This window comes from Phyllostomus discolor, chromosome 1 (genome assembly GCF_004126475.2).
Source record: "Phyllostomus discolor isolate MPI-MPIP mPhyDis1 chromosome 1, mPhyDis1.pri.v3, whole genome shotgun sequence".
Taxonomy (NCBI): Eukaryota; Metazoa; Chordata; class Mammalia; order Chiroptera; family Phyllostomidae; genus Phyllostomus; species Phyllostomus discolor.
The window spans coordinates 162,688,251-162,715,459 of NC_040903.2; the positions used below are offsets into that span (position 1 = coordinate 162,688,251).

The following is a 27,209-nucleotide window of genomic DNA, read 5'->3' on the forward strand; positions in this document are numbered from 1 at the left end:
GAACTATGGCTTTTGGAAAACCAGATTAAGTTAAAATTGTTAGTCTCTCTCAAAAAAAAATTAGCACCTGGGCATAACCAGAGAAGTAGTGCCAAATGATTGAGCATAAAGGAACTGCAGTAAGATAAAGAAGGAGTGTTGAGATAGTAACTTTTGGGGGGTGATCACTTTGTAGTGTATACCGATGTCAACTTACAACATTGTACCTCTGAAACTTACATAAAAAAACTCTAAAAGGAGTAAAAGTACAATCAAGGCCCCTAAAGTCATGAAGTATACAGATTAAATATTGAGTTTCTTACTTAGCCTGGGATAATTTGTATTTTATCTTTCACCTGGATTACTTTCTATAACTTGTGATTCCCAAGGACTCTCACTGCCTTCAGCACATGCTTTCTCTTCTGCATGAATTGCCCTTCATTTCTAGTGAACACCTAAAAATCTTTGGCCCTTCTCATCATTCACTTCTGTAAGGATCTTGGGAAATTTTCACTAAAGAATAAAAATAATGTGGTTTGAACTTAATTCTAAACATTGAAACTTTCTAGGCTTTCCATAGATGACAATCTTTAATTTTCTGACATAGGATCAGAATTTTATGTGACTGTTCTCCAGATACTGTCCTCTCCCATGTCTAGTATTTTTCTCTGTTCTCTCAAACTCTCACCTCTAATTTTGAATTCTTTTTTTCTTTGCTTAAACTGCCATGCTTACTTACTCTTTGGCTTAAACTCCGTTTTGTGCACAGGAAACATTTTCTGAACTATTCGCTTTTACTGGAAGTGTTAATGCAGAGGCTGGATGACCCACTGTTGCAGAGGCTATTAAAAAGAGGCCAGTGTAGGATAGAAGGTTAAACTAGGTCACTGAAATGCTTAAAATGAAAGGACATTTTAGGTGAAAAGGACCTTAGAAAGATTTGGACAGATGGTTTCCAAATATGATTGTGAGTCGTAATCACAAAGGGAGTTTTAAAATAATGATACAGGGTTTTGAGCCCCATTCCTACAACTTCTGTATCTAAATCTCTGAAAGCTTCTCTGTATGTACAAAAAGGTCCATGGGTAATCTGTGAAGTCAGCTTGATTCTGGCTATCAAACCAGCATTTGGAAACTGCTGACCTAGTCTGAACTCTTCAAAGAAATTAGGTCTAATTCATTCACCTAGTTAACACCTGACCTACATCAAGAACTCAGTTCTTCTGATTACTAATCAGCCCATTACTTTTTTCTATTACACATTGATTCCTCTTCTGTATCATTCATTTAGCTAACACAGACTTCTATTTAGTGCTCTTCAGATTAGGTGCTGTTTCTTTGGAGGAGGCAGTATAATACAGTAGTTGAGAAGTTCTGGAACCAGAGTGTCTGATTTCTTTTCTGTATGTTTATTTCCTGTCCTTGTAATTTTGGGTAAGTTTGTGGCAAACTCTATACCAAAGTTTCTTCATTTGTAAAATGAGGATAATAGTTACTAGAAGTTTGTATTTGTATATTCTAAGGTACATTTTATGTTTTAAGAAGGGCCTTTATATTATAATCCAGACAAATCAAAAAGATATATATGCCAGTTAGGTTTAGGTTTATTTAGCTAAACATATTAGAAAACAAAAAACCACAGTGGGACCTTATGCAAAGCAGAAGGTTATTATTACTCTTTTCCATTAAAGATACTCTTAAGTATACAGCCTAGGATTGATGTGACTTCCTAAATATAGAAGAGGAAGGAAGAAAAGGAAGATTTCTTTTTTTTTTTTTTCAGGAGGATTCCTCCCAGAGGTTGCTCACAAAATGTGTGTGTAATTTCATTGGTCAGAACTCAAGTCAGATGATAAAGAAGTCTGGAAATGTCATCTCTTTTCTGGGTGGCCTTGTACCTAGCTAAGAATCAAAGGTTCTGTAACTTAGAAAGAACAGAATGTGGTTCTGTTCTACCACAATAGCAGTATAAGTTTTCATGGCTCTGATTGACTTCATTTGGGTATACAGCTCCAAGGAATCTGAACCTGAGTAAACCTTATTCTTCATCAGTAAGGGAGATTGCACATTGAGGGCTATGTCTGCCCATTTGGTACAGGATTGTGCCATTTCGTTAAGCAAAAATGAGGTCATCTCTTCATTCATAGCTTCTTAAGCATTTTTGCATGAGAGCAGCAACTTTTCAATAGATCTGGTTTATTAGTTGTCTTTCCTAATTCAATTCTGTTTTAGCTTCTAGGGGAGGTAAAATAAAAATGAAGGGCTGTCTTTGGTCAACTAATGGTATGAAGTAGAATTAAATAAATCATAGCTGTTTTATTACTATTAATATAAATACCTGATTAGATTGTCTCCCAAGTCCTTTCTATTTTAAAAATTGTCACTGGATTCTCATCTTCAGTTATTTCAGTAATGAATGGTAACTTTGATAATTTTTGCTTTTTAAAAACTAGTTTTTGCTTTGTTTTAAATATGAGCCTCTGTTATTGTTTTAAAATTCTAGTTCTCAATTTTGAACCATATGGACTCTCCTTTTCTTCATCTGGCTTTACTGGACGACAGTCTCCTGCTGGCATTTCTCTGGGTTCAGATGTATCTGGAAATAGTGCTGAGACAGGGCTGAAAGAGTAAGTGCCTGTTTATTAAACTTGAGAATATGGGAGCATTTAAATGTCTTTAAATATAGAAGAGTTCCTGAAAGCTGAATTTCGTATGGGTTGTTGTTTTAGTTGTTTTTATTTATTGCTGTCAAAGTGTTGATGCTGTACAGTATGTCCCTATACTTGAGGAGAGCTTGCTTATTTCCAAGAGAGCACAGAATGTATACAGGCTTTACACATAGTAGTGATGTGTGTGTTATTATTACATATTATATGTATGTGTGTGTATACATAAATATATATGTGTGTAAGTGTATGTGTGTGTGTGTGCATTTTAAAGAAGTTTATCAAACCTACATACCCAGGTGAGTTTTGAGCATATAATTCTATATTTCTCATAATCTATTTTTTATAACCTTCTCATTGGAAGATTGACAGATGTAGAGATGAACATAAAATAAGGTGGTTGACTTCACTTGAGGAAGTTGTGTACTTTACTCAAAATGCTATTAGAGCTTCTTTCCAACCACCTTGAAAATGGGTGATATATGTCTAAATGTCTTATATGTAGCCAAACCTTCACCCTTTTAAAGTAGATTTTCACTTTGGAAATATAAATAAATAACTTTCAGAAGAAACATGGTTAAGTTAATAAAACGAGATAATTATGCAAAGTCCCTCATACAGTCAAGTACATAATGATTGATAAATGGTAGCTGCTATTATTGTCATTGCCAAAAAAAAAAAAGTCATTGCCATCATTATCATCATTATCCAAAAACTGAGTTTTTCAAATAAAATTTCTGGTCAGTCTGGCTGACTTTGGTTGGTATCCTTTTATGATATACAGTAATGAAAATGGCTTCCTTATTTGTGTAGGAACTTCTTCTAAAAAGAGTTCAGGTGTTTTGAGTAATGGCAGCATTGTCAGAATAAATGTGATAAAATCTCAAAGGTGATAACTTTAAAGGTTGACATTTGAATTTTGAGTTTTCATATCTTCATTAAGAAATCAATTACCTTATTTTATGTTCATCTTGGGTATTTGTTGGTCTTCCAGGGAGATGGTTATAATAAGTATTTCTTAGAAGAAAGACACACAGATTTTGAGGAATATAGGATAATATGCTGAATGAAGTGGCATAAGTTCAAATTCTCTTTCTTAGCCTTTTTTCCCCAGCTTTGTGGATACCCAGACATTTAATTTTGGTATTCCAAGCATGGGAGATAGATCCGGTTTGTGGGCATGTGATAGTGGAGATGAAAGCTATTAAGTGCCTCAAATAGGGAATTGAGGGGCAAGGGAAGGAGAAACAGGAATCCTCCAAACCCAAGGAGGAAACCCAGTCCTTTTCACCTGTACAGCAATGGACAGCATCTGCTCTTTAGTATTGAACTAGGAACGGGGGACTTGACAGGGCCTTGTACATTTTATACACATGCGTGTGCTACCCTCAGAGAAATGACATTTGGCAAAGCAGTTAAGGAGTTACACATATGCTGTATTACCATAAAATGGAACACAAGGGCTGAATTTAGAATGCTTTTCCAAAGAGGACCACAGCTCACACATTATTTTAGATTAGGAACCTATGTGGTAGTTGGCAAGGTGAATCAGCTTTACAGAGGAGATAGTCACTCTTCTGTAGTCTCTGCCAAGCTGATAATAAGGCAGTAGTCTGCCCAATTTAGAATTACTCACCTTAAGCCCTACTACAGGCAGCACCCTACCTCATATGGGAATTTCTAGAGCTGAGTTAAAATATATCCCTAATCTTTTGAAGGTTGCTTGGCCAGAATTTACTTGTTTGAATGGCCTAATTCTAAATAATACAAAGGTATACCATATAAAACCACAAATTGTATTTTTTTAAAGATTTTATTTATTATTTATTTTTAGAGGGGGGAGGGAGGGAGGGAGAAGAAGGGAGAGAGAGGGAGGGAGGGAGAGAGAGAGAGAGAAAGAGAGAGAGAGAGAGGGAGAGAGAGGAGAGAGAGAGAGAGCGCAAGAGAGAGAGAGAAACATCAATGTGCGGTTGCTGGGGGTTATGGCCTGCAACCCAGGAATGTACCCTGGCTGGGAATCGAACCTGGGACACTCACAAATTGTATTTTTATTATTGTCAAAATCTATATAAAGATGACTCGTTTAAAAAATTCTTTTACAATATGTTTCATATCATTTTATATATGAAGGTCTTATGCTGGTCTCTCATCTCTTTTCCTGTTTTTTAGACTGTCTGTATATAATGCATGATGGGAGATTTATGTTGCTAATAGACATGTTATGCAGATGAAATTAGCCATAAAAACCTTTAAAATAGCTCAAGGCTACTTTCAGGTTTATTTTCCTCCCCCTTCCCCATTTTGCTTATTGTTGTGGGTTGGGTTTCCTGAGAAGCACACAGTATGATGGAATTTAGCATGTAGAATAGTAAGGAGTGCCCTTGGCATTAATAAAGAGGCAGGTTTGGGTAGAGGAAGAAGTTAATATGCAATGTAGTGCCAGCGGCAGCTTTTACTGACTCCGTGGGGAGTTACTGAGTCCGTGGGGAGAATGGCCCTTCCGAGTTGTACTGAGTTGGGCCAAAATGGGTGGACAAGACTCTGTTCTTCTGTTCATTGGTCACTGCATGTAGGCTGCCCCCAGAAAGGCCATTCTCCTTGGTGAGGTGACCCTCTGCCTCTAAGGTAGCCCCTGAGGGGGTTGCACTGCCAACAGTGGGGACTGGAAAGTCCTTCACTGAAATCATGGAAATCTGGATGGAGCATCCCAGTGTCCAACACACCTGCCTTTTTGTTGGTGTTAAACTAATATTTGAATCATTTATTAGTAAAATTTGCGGACTTGCTTTTTAAAAAAATCATTAAAGGGTATGTCTTGGTAAATGGGGTTCTAGAAACATTATTCTGCTGTGGACATTCATGAATCCATTTGAACTGCTGCTGTTGAGCATCCTAGCGATGTTGGGGGTCACTAGTGGCTCCCATGATCACTTTTGGATCTGCTCACGCAGGAACAGTCTGTTTTCTTCTAACAGGTTGATAGATACGTTTTTTTTTAGACAACTTTTTAGAAAACTCTTTGGTACCTGAAGGAAAAGAAGAAATGAAGATACTTGTAAAGGACCATTTAGCAGCAAAATTTATTGAGGAGCAATGGACTAATTCTCTGTAGGTCATTCTTTATTAATGTTCAGATTTTCTTTTAGCCAATCAGTACTTAATAGCATTAGTTCTTCACTCAGTATGAAGTATGACTACCCAATTTTGTTTCTGGCACGGTACAGAAAATCAAATGGATCATGATTCTAACAAAGTAAAAGGGAATAATAATTAGTACAGACATTTCTGAGCCTTTCTTTTAGATTCATTTCATGATCTGCCTATCTTGTAGGACAAATTTTTAAAATGCTATTTTGGACCATTGACAGGGCTACTTAACTGAGCCAAGTGCCAAGGACACATAGTTCTTACATAAACACAGTGGAGGCAATCTTCAGCTGTTTCGGCCAGCTCTTAGGGTTATGTTAGACACTCCAGATTCATAGCGGTAACTTTTGGGTGAGTCCAAACCCTAATCACTACTTTAAGTCTTCTTTACCTCAGGTATAAAACCCTCCCAATCCTTCATGCTTTTCCCAGAAATCTTACTTTTTTCTTTTATAGATCAAACCTCACTTCATTTTTATGAAAGTACATTATAATAGTTGAACGTGTAGCTAGTGTTCATATTAAGAAAACCTTTTGCATTAAAGATAAGTTTACACATTGGAGTGGATAGGAATTTTTTTGTTGTTGTTTGTTTTTTGCTTTCAACCGGATTTTATTTATTGAATTTATGTAGGGTTAATTCTTTCATTGAATGATTATAGCTAAGAAACCTAAGAGTCATGTCTCATCTTTAACTCATCAGAATTAAAGATATTTTTGAGAAGTCAGTGGGGTAAAGGAACTGATTTACAGTTCTATTTTTGGATAACTTATTTAAGCAATTAAATGAAGATTGATCTGCAATTAAACTAATTCTAGCGTTTTGTTGCCTTAAATCCTTTGGCAGAAGGGTAGGGGGAGGTTGGCTGTAACTAAAATAAAATCTAGAGATCTAGATTTTACTTCTGGCATGTGGAATACAATATAAAAGCTGTTTCTTAAAGGCTATGGCATCATGTGTTTTTTTAAATGCCCAAGAAAGTCATTACTTAGCAATTATTTAATTTGACTTAATTTCAATATCAATCTCCTTAGGACAAATAGCTTGAAGCTGGAAGGTATAAAGAAATTGTGGGGGAAAGAAGGCTATCTTCCCAAGAAGGAAAGCAAAACTAGTGATGAAACTGAAGTTCTGCCTGTTCCTCAAGAGAGTATAATAATGGAGAATGTAGATCAAACTATAACAAAAAAGGACCAGTCTCAAGTCCTTACCCAGTCGAAAGAGGAGAAGGAAAAGCAGCTGCTGGCATCATCATTATTTGTTGGGCTAGGATCGGAAAGTACAGTCAATTTGGTAAGTAGCCAGTTATATTCCTCTGAGAAACTGTGTCTCCTGTTTTGTACATAAAAACCTGGCTGTATAAAAGCTGTTGGCCATCCATCTGTGTACATGGTGGGAGATGGCTTTCCCAGCTCCAGACCCACAATGACACACCTGTATATTCCTGAAAGAGAAAATCTAATTGGCTTAGCTTGAGTCAGGTGGTCTCTCTAGTCTGTCTAGTCAGCTAGGGCAAGGGTCAGGGCCCAAAGAAAGGTACAAATATAACCAGGGGTATTCTCAGTGGAGTGGGTAGAAGGCAGTTGTGGTGGGGGTAGGGGGGATGGGGATGGGGGAGGGTGCCTGATGGAAATACTGTCAGTAATAATAGTTCCACAATACTGATTTGTCTGTGGAAAAAGTATTTCTGAAAATGGTGTTTTTAATAGTGAAAAATAGGAATCAATTTAGGTGACTAACAGGAGAATGGGTACATAAATTATATTAGCTCAGAATATTACTCAGCCATCAAAAAGGATAAATACTGCATTGTAAATTAAAAAATGCTTATGATAAAAACAGAAGATAAGATTTTATTTACATCTTGCCTATAACTTAAGAAGATAGAAGTGTTCTGAGACTGAAATTATACAAAAATAATAACTACTTTCAGGCATTATGATTATGATTTTCAAAGGTTTTTATGTTAATATGTTATTCTCAGAGTAAAAGAATAAACAATTGTAGTGAAGGACAGTCACTATTTTTGAACATCTGAGAATTCCATGTGATTTTCTATTTGGTAACCTGATAAACCTACCTAGTGCAAAACTGTGATTAGAGATACATTTTCTTCAGCTTAACTTCAGAACCAGGGCCTAGCTCTTTCATCCTTCTTTCTTGGTGGAATTTTCTCTCCATCCCTGTCAGCACTAGGCCAGACCATAGGCTGCACTGTTTGCCTGTGTTTCTCTTTTTCTAGATCCCATTTCTGTCAGACTTGGTATTCATCCCCTCCTAAGAAAAAACAAATTGAGCTTAAAAGTATTACTAAGCGATGTATCATAATGCTGTCTCACTCAGCATTTGCAGTTCAACAGCGGATTTGGGGCCTTTGAGTTGTTCCTGCAGGCCGTGGTGAGGGGACCAGTGAATGCTCTGACACTGACGGGGCATGTTCTCAGAGTGCACCCTGATCAGATTGCATCGAGGTCACAGTGCTCCCAGGCTTATGTAGGGCCCTGCTTTGTGAACCTCCTTGCTGGTATTGAAGGGTTCCTGCCTGCTCCACAAGTGCACAGAGTTTGAGACTGTCTCAGCAGGACATTCAGGCCAACAGACTAACTTTTTTGTGGTGGGCTTGAAATCAGAAATGTATGTAATTAGAATGTTTTTCTATTTGAATTATGCTAAATTGTTTTTGGGTTACACCTTACATGTTTCCCCTCAGCAATCACTAGAGTAGTTTTTTTGTTGTTGTTGGTTTTTTTTGTTTTTTAAAATACCAGTCTTCTTTTCTTTTCTTTCTTTTTTTTTTTTTAAGATTTTATTTATTTACTTTTAGACAGGGAAGGGAGGGAGAAAGAGAGAGAGAGAGAGAGAGAAACATCAATGTGTGGTTGCTGGGGGTCATGGCTTGCTACCCAGGCATGTACCCTGCCTAGGAATCAAACCTGCGACACTTTGGTTCGCAGCCCGTGCTCAATCCACTGAGCTGTGCCAGCCAGGGGAGAGAATAGTTTTTTTAAAAGGAGGTTATTTCCCTGTTTTATGGAACCCTGAATCTGTGAGGAACTTTGCTGTAACTCAGATGGCATGCAGAAAGGGGGGAAGGTAAATGATCACAAAACTAGCATGTATCATCTAATTCCTCAACCCCAACATTTCTTCTGTCTCTCGGGTGAAGCAGACAGTGTTTCAGCTCTTACTGGATATACTCTGTCTGTATCATGACTCCTTTAAAAAATTAATTTATTGGGGTGACATTGGTTAATAAAATTATATAGGTTTCAAGTGTACAATTCTATAATATGTCATCTGTATATTATATTGTGTCTTCACCACCCAAAATCAGGTCTCCTGTCACCATTTATTCCCCCTTTACCTTTTTCTACTCCCACACCTGTCTTTCCTTCTTGCAGTCACCATCCTGTTGTCTGTGTGTTTATTTATTTATTTTTTGTTTAATCCCTTCACCTTTTTTACCCAGTGCTCCAACCTCCACCCCTCTGACAGCTATCAGTCTGTTCTCTGTGTCTATGAGTCTGTTTGTATTTGGTAGTTTATTTTGTTCATTAGGTTCCACATAGAAGTACAATTGTATGGTACTTTTCTTTCTCTGACTGGCTTATTTCACTTAGCACAATACTCTCCAGGTCCATCCATGCTACCGCAAAAGGTAAGCTTTCCTTCCTTTTTTATAGCTGAGTAATATTCCATTGTGTAACTGTACCACTGCTTTTTTACCTACTCATCTGCTGATGAGCGCTTGGGTTGCTTCCAAATCTTGGCTATTGTGAATAATGCTGCAGTGAACATAGGGTGCATATATTCTTTTGAATTAGTGTTTTGGGTTTCTTCAGGTATATTCCCAGAAGTGGGATCAGTGGGTTAAAAGGCTGTTTCATTTTTCAATTTTTTGAGGAATCTCCATACTGTTTTTTATAGTGGCTGCACCAATCTGCATTCCCACACCCTAGCCAAGACTTGTTTATTGATGTATTTAGGGTAGCCATTCTGATAGGTGTGAGGTAATATCTTATTGTGGTTTTAATTTTTGTTTTTCTGGATGGCTGCTTTTCTCTACCAATCCTATTCCTTTCCAATTTTTTTAATGTTAAAATTCTCAGTTACATTGATCAAGGGCTATATTGATGTATTTCACTTTAACTAGTTTTTATTTTTAGGTATGTGGTTCACTCTTAGTTAATGTTTTTTACATAGTTCACTCCAGGGGTCAAGGGTTTTCTTTCCCCCACCTTTGCTTTTTTTTCCACCTTCATTGTTGAAGGACATTTTCTCGTGCTGGCTGGTGTAGCTCAGTAGATTGAGTGCTGGCCTGCAAACCAAAAGGTTGCTGGTTCATTCTCAGTCAGGGCACATGCCTGGATTGCAAGCCAGGTCCCCACTGGGGGCATGCGAGAGGCAACCACTCAGTATTTCTTTTTCACATTGATGTTTCTTTCCCTCTCTTTTTACCTCCCTCCATCTCTCTGAAAATAAATAAATAAAATCTTTTTAAAAATTTAGAAAATGAAAGACATTTCCTCTGGGTAACGAGTTCTAGAATGACTTTCTTTTATTTAAGTAATTTAACGAAGATGTCACTGCACTGTCTTCTGGCTTGTGTAGCCTCTGATTAACAGCATATTGGTGCAGAAGAAAATACTAAACTTGAAGACAAAGTAATATAAACTATCCAAAATGAAACACAGAAACAGAAAGAAAAGATAAAGCAAATGAAGAAACCAAGAGCATCAGTGACCTGAGGAGTGATATTGAGCAGTCCCATATACATTAGTCTCCCCTTGCCCATGAGGGATGTGTTCCCAGACCCCCAGCAGATGCCTGAAACTGGGGATAAAGCTGAACCTTATGTGTACTGTGTTTTTTCCTATATATACCTACCTATGATAAAGTTTAATTTATAAACTAGGCACAGGTAAGAGATTTAACAACAATAAGTAATAAGAGAACCGTTATAACAGTATACTATAATAAAAGTTGTTTGAATGTGGTCTCTGTCAGAATATCCTGTTGTGCTGTATTCACCCTTCCTGTGGTGATGTGAGATGAAAAATGCCAGACCATCCCTTGCTTGCAGTAGATGGCTTGGTATCACTCATTTCAGGGGACCCCTTGCTGAAGTTGTCGTATAGGCTCAATGCTTTCTGGTGCAACATGCTGCCATCATTTAAAACACATTTCCATGTCTTCCAGCCTCAAATTTAATACCTTTTCTCTTAACTAAGTACTTAATCACTGACTGTAGCTATAACTTTTGCAGTTTGAGTTGCTACAGCGAAACTAGCACAAATTTCTTTTTCCTTCCTTGGATAGAAGATTTGTTCTTAGCAACCTCAGCATAATATTTTTTTCATTCCTTATTAAGTTGAGAACTTTCACCTTTTCACTTAAAGTAAGCACTTTACTGCCTCTCTTCGGCATATTTGAATTGCCAGCATCACTACTTTTGTTTTGGGGCAATTATTAAGTAAAATATGGGTTACCTGAGCACAAGCACTGCAGTGTAGAAACAGGTGGTCTGATAACCCAGACGGGCTACTGAGTGACTAATGGCTGGGTGTCGTATACAGAGTGGATATGCTGGAAAAAGGGATGATGCATCTCCTGGGATGTACAGAGTGGGACAGTGAGGGATTTTTTCACACTATTCCAAATGGTGTGTAGTTTAAAACTTATGAGTTGTTTATTTCTGGAATTTTTCATTTAATATTTTTGGACTGGGGTTGACTGGGTAGCTGAAACTGCAGGTAACCGAAACCGTGGAAAACAAGGGGGGAGTACTGTGTGTCTAATTCAAATCCCACAGCTGCTGGGGTGGAGGTCCTTCCCCCACCCTCCCTTACTTGCTTTTGTGTTAAAACAATGCTCTTGTTTGATGACTTCTGACTGGAAAGGTGGGAGACAAACTTATCTGCTGAGAGTTGGAAGAGATGTTGGGACTTGAGAGAATGAGAAGGTGTGAAAAGGGAGCTAGAATTCTGTTAACCAGAATTATGTGAAGGATGGCCACATTGTGTTAGAGCCCCCAAGGAGGATGGCGGCATTGACTCGGACTTAGAGTAGTGCCAATCTGCTCTACTGATTTTAGATAGAATTTTGAGAGGCAAGGGGACACTTATCTCTTCTTACGTAGATTTACAGACCTTTCATCAGGAGGATTAGCTCAAGGATGGAAAACTTACTGTTCCTGTCTCTTGAGTTTGTAGCAAACATCACTGGTCACTTAGAGTTTCTTTCCTCTGTGTGTTCCAGTCAGCCATTGCCAGCTGATTCTGGAGGTCAAATCAGTTTGTCTTCCCTGCTTTTTTACTCACAGGCCATGATATCATGATCATTATAGAGTACTGAATCAGAATTTGAGCCATCCCTGTGTTTGAGGATATCCTACGTTCTATATGACAACTCTGGGAACTCAAAAAATAGCTAGGTTTTTCACTGTTTTTGGTTTGTGCAGTTCTGTACTATAGTATTCTGATATTAACGAGTTTTTAGAATTTTTCATAGTTAACTTCTTTTTTAAGAGAAAGAGGAAAGGAGGTGGGCAAGAGAGAGAGACAGAGACAGAGAGAGAAAGAGAAATACTGATTTGTTGTTCCACTTATGTATTAATTGGTTGATTCATGTATGTGCCCTGACTGGAAGATCAAACCCACAATTTTGGAGTATCGGGAAGATGCTTTAGCCAACTGAGCTACCTGGCCAGGGTCACAGTTGACTTTTTAAATGTTACTTCTTTTTCTGATTTTATGTGTTTTTAAGGAGAAATAAAATTTAGCTAATAGTTCAAAGTTACATAGCTGTCAGAATTTCAGGACTTAAATTCATCTCTGATTCTTTTTAAATCTGTGCTTTATAGATCAAGTTAATAAATTGCTCATTTGAAATTATAGAAAGACATTTAAAACTCATGACTAGAAGAATTGTTTCTTTTTCTATTACTATGATGTTTTATTTTCCAGCTAGGAAAAGCAGATACCATCTCTCACAAGTTCAGAAGGAAATCAAAAGTTAAGGAAACCAAAAGTGGAGAAACAACCAGTGTTCATAATATGACCTGTTCTTCCTTTAGTTCTTCATCAAATGTGACTTATGAAGAAGATTATTATTTGGATAATTTGCAGGATACAGAAGATAAAGAACTAAAGAAATTTACCCTTAGTTCAGAACTTTTGGATTCTGAATCACTCACAGAATTGCCTTTGGTTGAGAAACTCTCAAATTGCAGGCTGTCTACACCTTCTTTGTTTGCTGACAACAACATGGAAGTTTTTCACCCTCCTCAATCCACTGCAGCCTCAGTTGCCAATGAAATCTCCTTAGCTTCTTTGTTGGAAGAAACTGCTGAACTCACACATTCAGATCTTATGGAGGTCTGTAATAATGAGACCATATCAGTGTCTTCTTACAAAATTTGGAAAGATGATTGTTTATTGATGGTGTGGTTAGTTTCCAGTAAGAGTGGTGAGGAATTGAAAAATACTAACTTAGAAATTGCTCCTGCAAAAAATTTCAAGGTAAGACAATGAATGGTTCATTATTTTTGCCTTAATGTACAGTGCTTACTTAGTGTTTCCGCTGTTGGCTCTTCTGATGGTTTATACTTTTCTTTCACCTTTAGCAAAAAAAGTAAAAGATGTGTCAGGTTTTTGATTATTTTGAGTAGAGATGAATTATTCAAAGGGGACAAGGAAACGCAATAAAGATTGTACTGGGAAAGGCCATGAATACAGGGTGGGGCAAAAGTAGTTTACAGTTTTGAGTACACAAAACAGAGTTTATTCTTGTATTATTAGGTATTAATTATTGTATTATTTTTCATACAAACAACTATAAACCTACTTTTGCCCCACCCTGAATAAAGTGAGTTTCGATAGAGCACAGAAGCTAGAATGTGGACATTTGACTCAGACTGCTTGGCTTTGAATCTTGCTTCTGCTGCTTATTAGCTGTGTTACATGGTCAAGTTACACACCTGCTTTGTGCCTCAGTTTCCTCACATTTAAAGTGAAGATATTAATAGTGTGTGCCTTTTCATTATGCTGAGTGCTCAGGCATCAGTTGCTTCTGCCTTAACTCTAAGAGACTGCCATTGTGATTTCTGGAAATATGCCATTTGCATTATTGTACGGCTGTCCTTGATGGAGCTATCATAGATTTGACCAGTACATCAATATGCCACAAAACTGACTCAGTTTCTATTACGAATTCAAATGTGTTGAATGTGATATTACCTGGGCCAGACGAGGGCAGAAGTTCCGGACTCTAGATGTGCATTAGAATCACCTGTGGAACTTAAAAACACAACAAAACCCAGTTCAGTTGCCTGAGCTCTACCACCAGAGCTTAAGGGTAGAGAATGAGAAAGGAAGACACCTGTATATATCTATTTTTTAATTCTCCTTGCTTTAAAAATCTGGTGCTAGCCAGGACTGAGAGCCACAAGACTAGAGTTTAATAATCTCTTTGTAAAAAATTATACAGTTTTTCATTGTAGTGACATTTGTTACATATTTTTAACCTATGTACTATTATTTCTTCATTATCTGTGCTAGTGAATTTTTCTCCAGCGAAGTTGTCAGTCATCTTCATAATGGAGTTTATTATTATCACATCATAATACTATGCTTTTATACCACTTCAGGTAAATAGAAAATTGGTATTCATGTGATAGTCTGTATTGATCCCTTCTTCAGTACTTTCTGTTGCTTTTATTTACAGATCACTGAGCAATCTGAGTGCTGTTTGCCTGTCGTAGAAGCAGAGAACACAAAAAACTTCCAATATAGTGTGCAGATGGAAGAACCTTTTACAGAAGGGAATCTTTCTGGTTCTGTAAATTATCAAATGATGGATACTCATGTTGTTCAGCTCGACTTTTCAGTAAATTTATCACTGTTAGATTTCATTAGGTAAATATTTTCTGGAATGCTAATTCAGGTTATTCATTCATTCAGCAAATATTTATTGGGCCTATTTTCTGGACATTACTACTAGGTGCTGCGGAGTATAGCAGCTCACAACTTGACACAGCCCTATTTTTAGGGAGGGGACATTGAACAATTGTATAAATGCATACATAATTGTGAATTGTGCTTTGAAGAGAAAATAAATGGTACAATGTTTGATTATAATATGAGACCCGATTTAGCTTGGGGTTGAGATTAAAGTAGTGTTTAAACAGAAATAACTTTAAAGATTCTGCATGACTTTATTTTTTTTATTATTGTTTTTTTAAACGTGCCTCTTTTTTTAGATTTTATTTACTTATTTTTAGAGAGAGGGGAAGGGAGGGAGAAAGAAAGGGAGAGAAACATTAGTGTGTGGTTGCCCACAGCCCAGGCCTGTGCCCTCACTGGGAGTTGAACCAGCGACCTTTTGGTTCACAGACCATGCTCAATCCATTGAGCTACACCAGTCAGGGCTTGCATGACTTTTTAAAAAACTTCTAAGATTTCTTTCATTTGTATTTCATTTATTTCATTAATTCTTTCCTAAAATCTGTTTATTAAGCTTTAGAGACCTGCAAGAAAATTATTCAACAAAGTTATTTAACTTTCCTTAGACATATAGTATTTAGCATTATACTAGGCACTGTACAGTGTTACCGAAATAATTGAAAACAACCTCTTACCTCTAATTTTGTATAATGAATGTACTGTACTGTATTCAGACTTTTTTTAAAAATGAAGGCTGCTTGAACCAATAATGTAGATTACCAGTTATCTGTAAAATTTTTTAAATTGTCACAAATCCACTTGTGTTACACTACTATAATTTTTGTCTGCTCTTTAACATTTTTTAGTAAGAACATGTCAATTAATCTGTCATAAAGTATTTATACCCATGTTGCTGTATAAAATATTCTTTGACTAGGAGGTGTCTCCCATGGTGAGCATTCATAACCTGAAGAAGCACAATATATATAACACAGTTCTTATGTGCGTATTAATAAAGTCCTCTAACTTTAAAAATATTTTCCTAATTATAACATCAATATATACATATTATAAAAATTAAAATGCTGTAGAAAAATATAAGTGGAATATAAAAGTTCCCTATAATCCCAACTTGAGACAGCACATTGTTAACTATTTGATCTTTAGTCTCATGAACCATTTTCAAACTACATTTGCTAAAATCCTTTCTCTTGGTCTAATTTACTTAAGGTGCTCGGTCTTTGTTTTCATACTGTTCTGTATGATTTTGATAGAGTCATTATCACTTAATCTAAAGTGTTCTTGAAAGGAAAGTTTTATATTTGAGTGATTCATGAAATTACTTGGTAAAATTATATTGAAATCACAAATACTCAGAAAAAGAGAGAAGGAGGTGATTTATTGAAGAAACATTTGAACTTTAATAGCATGTCTTTTATTATTTTCATCAGGTTTGAAGATGATGGTTAGCATTTACATCCTACTTGGTTTAAAAACATAAGTTTTATGGGACCCAGATTTATAATGTTTGTTTTATTCCTATGATTCATTTGAAATGTATGTTTATTTGTTTAGAATCATTTCATTCTTTTGGACATCAATCTAATTTTAAGAATTATTTTCAGACCATTAAAAATATCAACTGAAGACTTTGGCAAACTCTGGTTATCCTTTGCCAATGATGTGAAGCAAAATGTGAAAATATCAGCATCTCAAGCTGCCCTGCCTGCTGCCCTAAAGACACTGCGGCAGAACCTGAGACTTCACGTTGTTGACATCATAGGTGTGTAGAGTTATGAAAAGGCTATCCTGTGTTTACAGAGGCTTTCCCACAGTCAGAACACAAGTTGTCAGATTTCCAGGTGTCAGATTTCTTAGAGCTGTATTCCCTATTATTAGTGTCTTTTAGATTAGTGTGTTCAGATTTTATTGAAGAATTTTTTTTGTAAAATGTACATAACAAAATTTACCATTTTAAACCCTTTTAATCGTATGGTTTAGTGGCATTAAGTAGATTCATCTTGTTGTGCAGCATTGCCACCATCATCTCCTGAATTTTTCTTCTTCCCTAACCGAAACTTTACCTGTTAAACATTAACTCGCCATTTCCTTTCCTTTTCTAGCCCCTGATACCCACCATCCCATTTTCTATCTCTATGAATTAGACTACATTAGGTACCTCATGTAAGTGGTTTCATAACAATATTTGCCCTTTTGTGACTGGCTTATTTCACATAGCATCATGTCTTCTAGATTCACCCATGTTGCAGCATGTGTCAAAATTTCCTAATGAATACTATTTCATTGTATGAATATACCACATTATGTTTATCAGTTCATCTGTTGATGGACACTTGGGTTACTTCCACTTTTTGGCTATTGTGAATAATGCCACTGTCAATATGGATGTACAGATAATCTGTGTTCAAGTTCCTGCTTCTTTAGGTTATATGCCCAGAATTGCTGGATCATATGGTAATTCTATACTTAATTTTTGGAGAACTTGTCATATTGTTTATCACAGCAAGTGCACCATATACCTCCTCACCAGCAATGTATGGGGTTAGATTTCTCCACATCTCCCTAACACTTGTTACTTATTTATTTTGATAATTGGCATCCTCATGGATGTGAAGTATTTTGTTGTTTTGATTTGCACTTCATTACTGAGCAGTGATGTTGAATATCTTTTCATGTGTTTATCGGTCATTTGTATATCTTTCGTAGAAATGTCTGTTGAAGTTGTTTTGATTAAAGAATTTTTATTTTTGCTGTTTTGTAGGCAATGAAGGGCTGTTGGCCTGTCAGCTGCTCCCGTCCATCCCCTGTTTGCTGCATTTCCGAGTTCATGGTGACGTATTGGCCCTGTGGTTCAGATCCTCCTGCTCTAGTCTTCCTGACTATTTACTGTATCAGTGTCAAAAGGTGATGGAGGGTTCCTAGCAGAAGCTCTTACTCCATCAAAATAAATGGTTTACATAGATAAACTTATTTACCAAAGTAAAAAGAACTCATGGTACTTCTAATGAAAATGGGGATAATTTATGAGTTGTGGTTTTATGTGTTATCTTTATGATTCTTGATCAAGGTCCCCGAGAAACTGTATCCCTAACCTTTTACTCAGGATTGTACAGTATGCTTGGGTCCCAAAGAGTGACCCAAGCTAATGTTATAAACTGCTAATGATTTATATATCACTTAGTGTAGCGAGACTGAAAATATTTATTTTGTTATAAGTAATTTTATAGCAAATATACTGTAGTGCTAGCTGATTTGTAGTAAAGCCAAGTCTGAGTTCTCTGTATTAATGGAGGGGAGACATGGAATTGATAACCCCAGACCTAATTCGTATTTGGCTTTGGAATGCAGTGTATGCTTTTTGGTGGGCAAGTTATTACTTTTAATTATGTTGTGCTTAGATCAGTGTTGAACTAAGTTGACACTGCGCACGCTTAGTTCCAGAGATCCATGAGCATGCTGGATTTTGGGGGATCCAATCTGTAATACAGTTTTTATTATAAATAACTTGTTATACATAATTGCAGATAATTTGGCTACAAAATTTGTTTTCCATTAGCATTTATTTTTAAAATGAAAAGTGAATCACTGTATTCTTAAGTTAAAAACTCAGAGTCATTTACAAAATAATATCACATAGATATAAAACCCACAAGAACACACAGTACTAAAGCAATCATATAAAAGGACTTTTTAGTTATGGCAAATATCTCAATCAGTTACCACTTTGGTTCTTTTAGCAAGTTAAAATTTGTGATTATAGTATAAATGGCAAAACAATTTTTCCTGGCCTTTAAATCCGCTAGTACTCAGAGGATGCAACCAAAACAGTGAGTCAGTATACCATACAGGCTCTTCAATAAAACATATCATTCTCATATTATAGTTGTGCCTACGTGCCTCTGTCAGAACTATTATCGGCCTAATGTGAATGATGGACCCGAATCTTGGATTGTACATTAATGTTAAAAACTGAAATTGTGTTTTATAAAACCTTATGGTGCTGTGGAAACATTTACTATTTTACTTTTTATGACACTTCACCATGGAGATTATTCAGATAATATAGATTTAAGTCATTGTACTTAATACTCTGGTTAATTGATACTGTTTATCACCCAGGTGTGGAATTCTGGCTTTAGGTTATCTCAGGAATCGTACTGGATGTGAAAGATGCTAAGGGGATTCCCGAGAGCTGATAGATTTCATTAGTCATTTGTGTTTAGTGTATTCCTTCCTAAAAAACAGAATTCTTTTTTAAAATTGATTTTTAAGTTACTCATTTAAAAAATGTACCTTGTTATTTTCATGCTTTTAAAAACACAGTAAAACCTTGCTGTAAAAGCAATGAAAAATGACTGGAATTTCCTGTGTAGGTTTCCCCTTTTAAATAGAAGGTGAGATTCATCTTCAGGCTCCCCACAGGGGCAGGGTAAAGGGAATGTGCTGTCTCTGCAGGTGTGGTGGACACTGGTGGCAAGACTCATCAGCTTCCTCTTTATTCCTGTCTCTGTCAGCAGCAACCCACCTGCTTCTGCTGTTACTCTGACAATGAGATAGGAAGTGCCCTCTCACTTTGCAGCGTGTAGCAGAAGAGGTGCCCCCAATTTTTTGTCCGTACTTCATGTGTTTGCATGGTTACTGAGACTGGGTTGGGTGTAGAGCAGTGGATGTAAGGAACCCAGCAAGCTTTGGACAGCTTATCTGGGAGAGATTACACTGAGCTGCTGCTTTGTTACCAGGGCATTCAGGAGTGGCTGCAGCAGTTGTCATGAGAGATATGCTTGACCTGTAGGGTTGTCAAATGGCGGGAGATGTGTAATGGTAGGTTTGGGCTAGGAACATGATTTTGGGTCTTCCAGAGGGAACGTGTTATCACCTCTGTTCTTTCTGAAGCCACAAAAAGTAGGGTTACAGAATTTCTACTGAAATGTTCAGTAGAATGTTTACAATTTTTTATATTTTTATGGTTTTAAAAACAACAGTAGGAAAGAATTTCACAGCAGTATATATTTTGCCTAAACTAATTAACATTTTAAGTTCTAAATCAGACATCACCAACTACTTTTGCATCGTAGGAGACGTGACTATAAACTAGGCGAATGGTTACTGTTGGTAGGTCACCTTCTTACATTATAGTCAAAACTGTCAAGTGAAGGGACATCATCGAGAATAAAAGCTGGGAGGTGGGGTTACTCAGCTGCGCGAGTTCTGTGCCTGGCATCTTTGCTGAGAACGCAGGTGGCAGCAAGTGTGAATCTGGAGAGAATAAAGGGAAGAGAGCAAAGTCTTAAGAGCAGATGGAAGCAGAATAGTCAGGCTCCCACCAGAGTAGTCCCTGTGGAGGCAGGCAGATCAAGCTCAGGGGAAAGTGGGCCCAAGTAAGGGTCCTTCTAAAGCGCTGGAGATGGAAGCTGAGCAGTTACCAAGTGCTATGTGCCAACCATGCCAGCCACAGCAAAGGCTCTGCAGAGGAGCATTATTTTAAACAATATTCTTCTGTCATCTATCAAAACAGTTGTGGTAAAAATGCAGTATTTTATTTTTTCTTTATTTCATGTCAATAATATTTTTAAATATTGAGCTATTTGTCTTAATTTTTATGGATAAATGTCTTTGTCTCAAAATTGTGAGCCACTAAAAGTGCACTGAACCTATTCACATGTCTTTAAGGTGTTTTGCTGTGTTAAAATTTAAGGAGGGGAAAATGCAAATTAATACCAAGCATTAATTATTTTGAAGTTGACTTCTGTGATTTGAAGTAATTCAGTTAAATATGTAATAAATGCAAAGTGATCTATACTGTTCTTTGGTCTTTATATTCTTTATTGTCTGAATAGCTGAATAATAAGTAGTACTACTCAGTAACTTGATAAGCATTAGCTAAAAGAGCAAAAAAATAGCCCAGGCTGGTGTAGCTCAGTGGATTGAGTGCGGGCTATGAACCAAAGGGTCATTGGTTTGATTCCCAGTCAGGGCACATGCCTGGATTGTGGGCCAGGTCCCCAGTACGGGGTGCGTGAGAGGCAACCACACATTGATATTTCTCTTTTTCTCTTCCCCTCTCTCTAAAAACGAATAAATAAAATATTTTAAAAAGAGAGCAAAAACAATTGGAATGGGATGAAAAGAGTAATTTATTCAATAAGGCCCATAAGAATCTGGTCTAATTGGTTATTAAAAATAAAGAACTGCTGTTTTTATATTAGGTTCTGAGGGAACTCTGTAGGCTTCAGATGGGCCAGAGTGTGGATTGATCCTCAGGTGCCTGTCCATGTCCCCTGCTTTCATCCTAGCCTGACCAGAGCATTCCAGAGTTCTGTTTCTGTATTTTTTTTTAATTACAGTTTATTGATTATGCTGTTACAAGTTGGCCTGATTTTTCTTTCCCCCTTTGGCCCCCTCCACCCAGCACCCCCACTCCCTCAGGCATTCCCTCCATCATTGTTCATGCCCATGGGTCATACATGTATGTTTTTTGGCTACTCCATTTCCTATGCTGTACTTTACATCCCCATGGCTATTCTGTAACTACCTGTTTGTACTTCTTAATCCCCTCACCTCTTCACGCATGTTTCCCCTCCCCCTCTCATCTGATGACCATCAAAGTGCCCTCCATATCCATGTAGCAGTAGAGCTGCTATGACCCCATCTTAGTAGTGTGGGCTAATGTAGTGGGTGTCCTGTAGGGTTCAGTAGCCCAGCCTCCCCGTCACTCAGGCTGGCTACTTGAGGTGCACCCTTCGTGTGTGCTGAATACCCCCTCCTCTTGTAGTTGAGCCTTGGTTGCTGTTGGCAGATCAATGGGAGGGATTTACACAGGCCAATCAGCTGCAAGGTTTGTCTGTGACCATTTATTACCAAACTCTACCCTCCATGGAGGATCAAATGTGCAGGGGCAGGGTGGTGGTGCCCCAACATGGTCTTTAGCTGCCCACTGGGTGCTCTGGCTCTGGTGTTTCCCAGGTAGTGCAGGTCAGGCTCAGCTCCCACTAGTGTTTTGCTCAAAGTCACACTGCCTGAGTTATAAAGCAATCTGAGATGGCTGCTACTTGTGCTGGGCTTGGAGATTCCCAGGTGCAGCCAAGCTGTGAATCTAAGCTGGCTGCTGCTAGTGCTGGGCCTGGGACTCCAATGAGGCCAGGTATTGGCTGTTTGAGAGGATTTAGGAAGTTGTGCTGCAGGAGCCAAGACCAGCCATTCATATGGAAAAGCAGCTTGGGTGGGCCTGTAAGTTGGTGGGACTGAACCTATGGGATCTCCAGGTGAGCCAGTGTTAGCCAGGTTGATGGAGTCTCAGATATGGTACCAGCTTCCGGCTTAGTCTGGATGGATGTGGTTTCTTTAATCTGTAGCTGTCAGACTTCCATTCAGCTCAATTTTTTATGGTAATTTTGATATGGTTGTGCAAAGAGGTGAGCCATGCCTGCCTACGCTGCCATCTTAACCAGAATGCTCCATAGTTCTGTTTCTTTAATGCCCTCTCCTTACAGCTGCCTTGAGATGGAAGAAACACAGTAAGTCAGTTGGAGACTTAGTGACCGAACACTCTGAATCTCCTGGCCATCTCTGCGTTGTATATCCTAAAACACAAATCGAGGTCAGAAATGGCCTTTTCAGCTTACTGTGTATGCCTCCTATGGGCTATAATGTGTAGCAGGAAAAGAGTGCTGAGACTTGAAGTTTCATCTTTGGAGCACTGGTGGTTTAAATGCATCAAACCCACTGCAGTACTTGAAAAGAAAGGGGCTCTTGAAAGGAGGAGTGGCCTGCAGCCAAATGGACCAGGGTTAGCAATTGAATGAAAGTTACTTATGTGTGTGCATATTGAGAGACTGTGAGCTTTCTATGGTTAGGAACCATCTGTATATGTTCATGTCTCTTTTGCCTGGTACATAATAGGCACTCAATAATAGGCAATTGGTTTATTGGACAAAGGACTAAAGAGATCTGTCCCCTCAGAATGAGTTATCCGAAACCAAGTAATATCTAGGTACTGATTTTAGTAATACTGTAGCACTCTCAGGAATAAAGTGGTCTGATCTGGCTGACAGATATAGGTCAGTGGAAAAAGGTTCCAGTGAATATAGTTTGTGCCAATTTGGAAAAAGGAAACATGATTGCTTGATGAGACCTGTAGCACTCTGAAGGCTGAGACCTTCCATTTAAGAAATCTCTCTTCAAATATAATGTGATTATGGATAGAAATTATGACTTGGAGGAGGGGGACTTTGCTGAATTATGGCAAATGTCCATGAAGTTTTACTGATCTGGAAAAACTTGTGCTAGGACAGAAAGCAGTAGGTAGTTGGTGCGTGAAGTTCAAGTTAAAAATAGGGAGCTAATGGATATGGCAAGGCAGATTTACCAGCTAAATTAGTGTCACCTCTTTGTTTAGAAAAGTCAGCTCGATGATAATGGGAGAGACAACTATATTGACATCAGTAAAGTCAATAGTGTCAGGAAAGTAGGGAAGGAACAGGCCCTCTGGGATAAAGCATCAGGAAAAGGAGTTACTTAAAGGAAATGTGTTTTGTTTGTGTCACATGGGAAACTTTATGGTAGATATATGAATCCAAGACAGGAGGGCACCTGAGAAATGAGTCCCAGAGAACCCTGAGAACTTGAGGATGGTCCTGGATGTGGGGTAAGTACAGATGGTGTCAAACATCATGAGTCGCCGGGAGTACCTGTAATGCTGAAAAAAACAGTGGATCCTCGTAAGTGGTTGCAGCTCGACTGTGGCTTGTTCCAAGGGAAGGAACCAATTTACTTTAGTTATTTTAAACTATTTTTCTAAGTGGATCAGTACTTTTCCTTCCCAAAACGTTAAATTGCCAATGTAACTAAATGGCTGACCTCAGGAAGTTTCTCCCTAATAGGGTCCGGCAGGATATGGGCCACATGGATAGAGACTGGAGCCCAGGGATTATTTGTATTTCAGTGAGAAAAAAGCAATTAGAAATCTATTTAATTGTACATCTCCTCAACCCCCTTGTATTATGTGACAAGTAGGAACAGAGGCAAGGTATAGATATTCTTAGGGAGAGGCATTTGGTCTAAATAGTTAGCATGTACTCTAATGAAGGTGAGGGCAAAACCAGTGTTTTGGAACAAGCTGGTCCCCATTGATGGTAGATATCAGGGCATAAGAATTGATTTTTTATAAGTGGAACCTAACCAACAAAACAAGCGAGCAAATATAACCAGAGACACTGAAACAAAGAACAAACTGACAGTAACCAGAGGAGGTTGGGGATAATGGGGGGAAAGCGGGAAGGTCGTCAGGGAACATGTATACTGGACACGTGGACAAAGCCAAGGGGGCTTGAGTGGGGGAGGTAGGCATGGGTGGGGCGGGGGGGAGTTTTGAGGGAAAAAATGGAGACAACTGTACTTGAACAACAGTTAATAAAAAATTTTTTCAATTGATTTTTTTTTTCATCTTAGTTAACTGAGTAAAGATTATGGGGTAAAATAGAAGCATTATTGTGAACTACGGGAAAGATGAAATGATTTGAGCCCGTACATTGGATCAGTCTTCATCTACAGAAGTGATAAGAGTATCTTTTGTTACTCATAAGGAGCCTTTTTGAGCACACCTGAGCTTATGCTAATGAGGTGACAAGGTGAGGCCCTCTACATAGCCTCAGAATGAGGCTGGTCACCAGAAGGACCAAGTGACTAGGGAGTTGGAACTTTCAGACCCAGCTACTGATGCAAGAAAGGGGAAGGTTTGAGGCTGGAGAGTTAAGTTCTATAAAAATCCTGAACAGTGGGATTCGATGAGCCTGCCATGTTGAGGAGGCATCTACATCCTAGGAGGGGGGTCCATCCCAGTTCCATGGGGACAGAAGTTCCTGCACTCAGGACCCTTCTGTTTCTCACCTCATGTACCTCTTCATCTGGCTGTTCATCTGTATGTTTATAATATCCTTTATAACAGATTGGTAAATGTAAGTAAATGTTTCCAGAATTCTGCGGGCCACTCTAGCAAATTAATTGAACCTGAAAAGAGGGTTGTGGGACCTTCCAGTTTACAGCCAGCTGGTCAGAAGCACAGGTGACAGCCTGGACTTGGAATTGGCATCTGAAGTGGGAGTAGTCACTGAGCCATCTGAAGTGGGACTGAGCCTTTAACTTGTAAGAGCAATGCTGTCTCCAGGTAGATGGTGTAAGAATTGAGTTTATTCGTAGGACACCTAGTGTAGTATGTCTGCTCAGAGAACTAGAGAATTGTTTCATGGTATGGAAAAAAAAGCATCAGTTAACAAATAAATATTGTTATATTTAGGTTGTAATGTACATATTGTAAAATGACTACCACAGTCAAGTTAATTAAACACATCCATCACTCCATAGTTACTTTTTGTATGTGCCATGAGAACACACAGATCTTAGCAAATTTTAAGTATATAATATGGTATTACTAACTATAATCACCATGCTGTTCATTAGACTGGGGACCTTTTCAAAATCCCGTACTTAAACCATTAAATCAGAGTCTATGAGGGGTGGGACCCAGGCTTCAGTAGTTTTTAAACTCCACAGGGAATTGCAATGCATAACCAAGTTTGGAAACTGCTGTTTAAGATGTTTTGTCACCCTACCGTTCCTCAGTGGGGTTGTTTGTGATTGTGTTTTTTCTATACCCCTTCCTGCAATTGAAACTGATTAAAAAGTAATTCACTCTTGATTGGGAGGTTAAGTAATGGCATTTTTGGAAAAATGGGGCAGGTCTGGGGGAGGAATCTTATGTGAGTGCATAAAAAGTTGTAGGTCCTGGGTGTAGATGGCAGCAGTAGCAGTTAGGGTTTGAGTTTCTCTGAATCTCCACATATAAATGGGCAGAGAAACTAGATAGCAAAACCAAAAACCCACGTGAAATTTTTGCTGCAAAACTAAGTGACAAGGTAACCCCTGTGAGCCTCAAAATACAAGCAGGTAGATAAGAAGTCACTAAAGCCAAAATATGTGCATATTCTTTGGCTCTCCGAAGGAGGAAGCAGAGGGAAACGATGGTTGTCTAATAGACTGAGAATAGCCTGCAGGTCTCTGGAAAGCACAGTGGTCAGTTTGGGGTTCGCATCTGAAATGGGACAGGATTTTGCACAATTAATAGGGAATGTGTGCAAGTCACAGTAAGGTCTGAAGCCTTCTGTACCATATAAACTCTTTAAACTAACTAGTTATGCTTCTCTTCCAGAAAAGGACACATACTGAGTGGAATGATACTGCTTGGAGGAGTATCAAAATTGAGCGGATACATAGGCTCTGATGTCATATTGTCAAACCTGGTTCCTGGCTCCACTTACTAGTAATTTGTACCTTTGGGAAAATTACTTCAGTACTCTGTGTCCAGTTTCCAGTCTGTCTAGTGAGGATAATAAGAGTACCTTATAGGACAGTGAAGTGAGGTAATGCACATGGTGGTCTGTGTGGTCATGACCTGTCAGTTTCTCTGTCAGTTTTTAACATCCTTTGAGAACAGAATAAAAGAGGGGGCAATAAAGATAAAGGAAAGAGAGGAGGGTCCAGGCAAAAGTGGGAAAGTTAGCAGAGCCAGACAACATCAGGAAGCGAGTTGCCATTATATTTTAACACGATGGGGGGAAAAAACAGAAAAAAACTTTGTAAAGTTAGAAAAGTTTTTCTGAATCATGCCTTCAAAATATTTAGGAAAACTAATTTTATAGAAATACAAACAATGAAAAGATACCATGATCAACTCCCATACAAATTCTGTAGAGGGAAGAAGACAGATGGAAGGAGGAAGAACAACATAAATAGAGCCAAAAAAAAGATGAAGTGAAATTGTTGTAAATATTCAAAAAGAAAGTGTCAAATATTGAAGATAGGCAAAGCAGGTCCAACATATGGATGTAGGAACTTCTAAAAGAAATTCAAAGCACAGAACCAAAACAACTGTGGAAGCAATTTCAGGAAACATTCCTAAAAGTGCATTTTAAGAAATGAGTTGAAACTAGAAGGACCTGAGGATCTCAACTGACAAACATCAAGACAAGACATTCTAGTCGAGTACAGAACCATTTTTAAAATAGAAAAAAATTCTTAGCCATCTAAGAAAAAAAAAATGACTTACAAAGAAAACTTAGATAATTATCAGACTTTTTGACACTTGCTTTACACAAGAAGACACAACAGAATATACATTTTAGATACTCCAGGAGAGATGTGAACTAAGGATTTTATATTCAGAAAAACTGATGTAGATCAGTACAATTGAAAAATAGGGGAAATAGAAAAAGCACATGTATAATTTTAAAATATTTTTAAATTATCTAATTTTTTACCTAAGTATTATCTAAGGCTAATGTGGGATAAACAAATGAGTGAGCATAGGATATTTCAGTTTTATCACAGTCTGTATCCTTGAGACCACGATTCTCTGCAACAAAATAGACAGTTATATGTAGTTCTCATTTTGTTTGACAC

At 37.9% G+C, this 27,209-nt stretch overlaps 1 protein-coding gene across 1 annotated transcript in view; it reads left to right on the plus strand.

Moving 5' to 3' along the window:
* AP4E1 (adaptor related protein complex 4 subunit epsilon 1) overlaps window positions 1-20,262 on the plus strand; it is a 55,729-nt gene extending 35,467 nt beyond the window's left edge. The window contains 6 exon segments of the mRNA XM_028506082.2: window positions 2,483-2,606; window positions 6,828-7,086; window positions 12,759-13,313; window positions 14,518-14,708; window positions 16,361-16,518; window positions 17,518-20,262. Coding sequence (XP_028361883.1) covers window positions 2,483-2,606; window positions 6,828-7,086; window positions 12,759-13,313; window positions 14,518-14,708; window positions 16,361-16,518; window positions 17,518-17,678 — 1,448 coding nt within the window. The 3' untranslated portion in view covers window positions 17,679-20,262.
* Window positions 20,263-27,209: the final 6,947 nt, after the last annotated feature.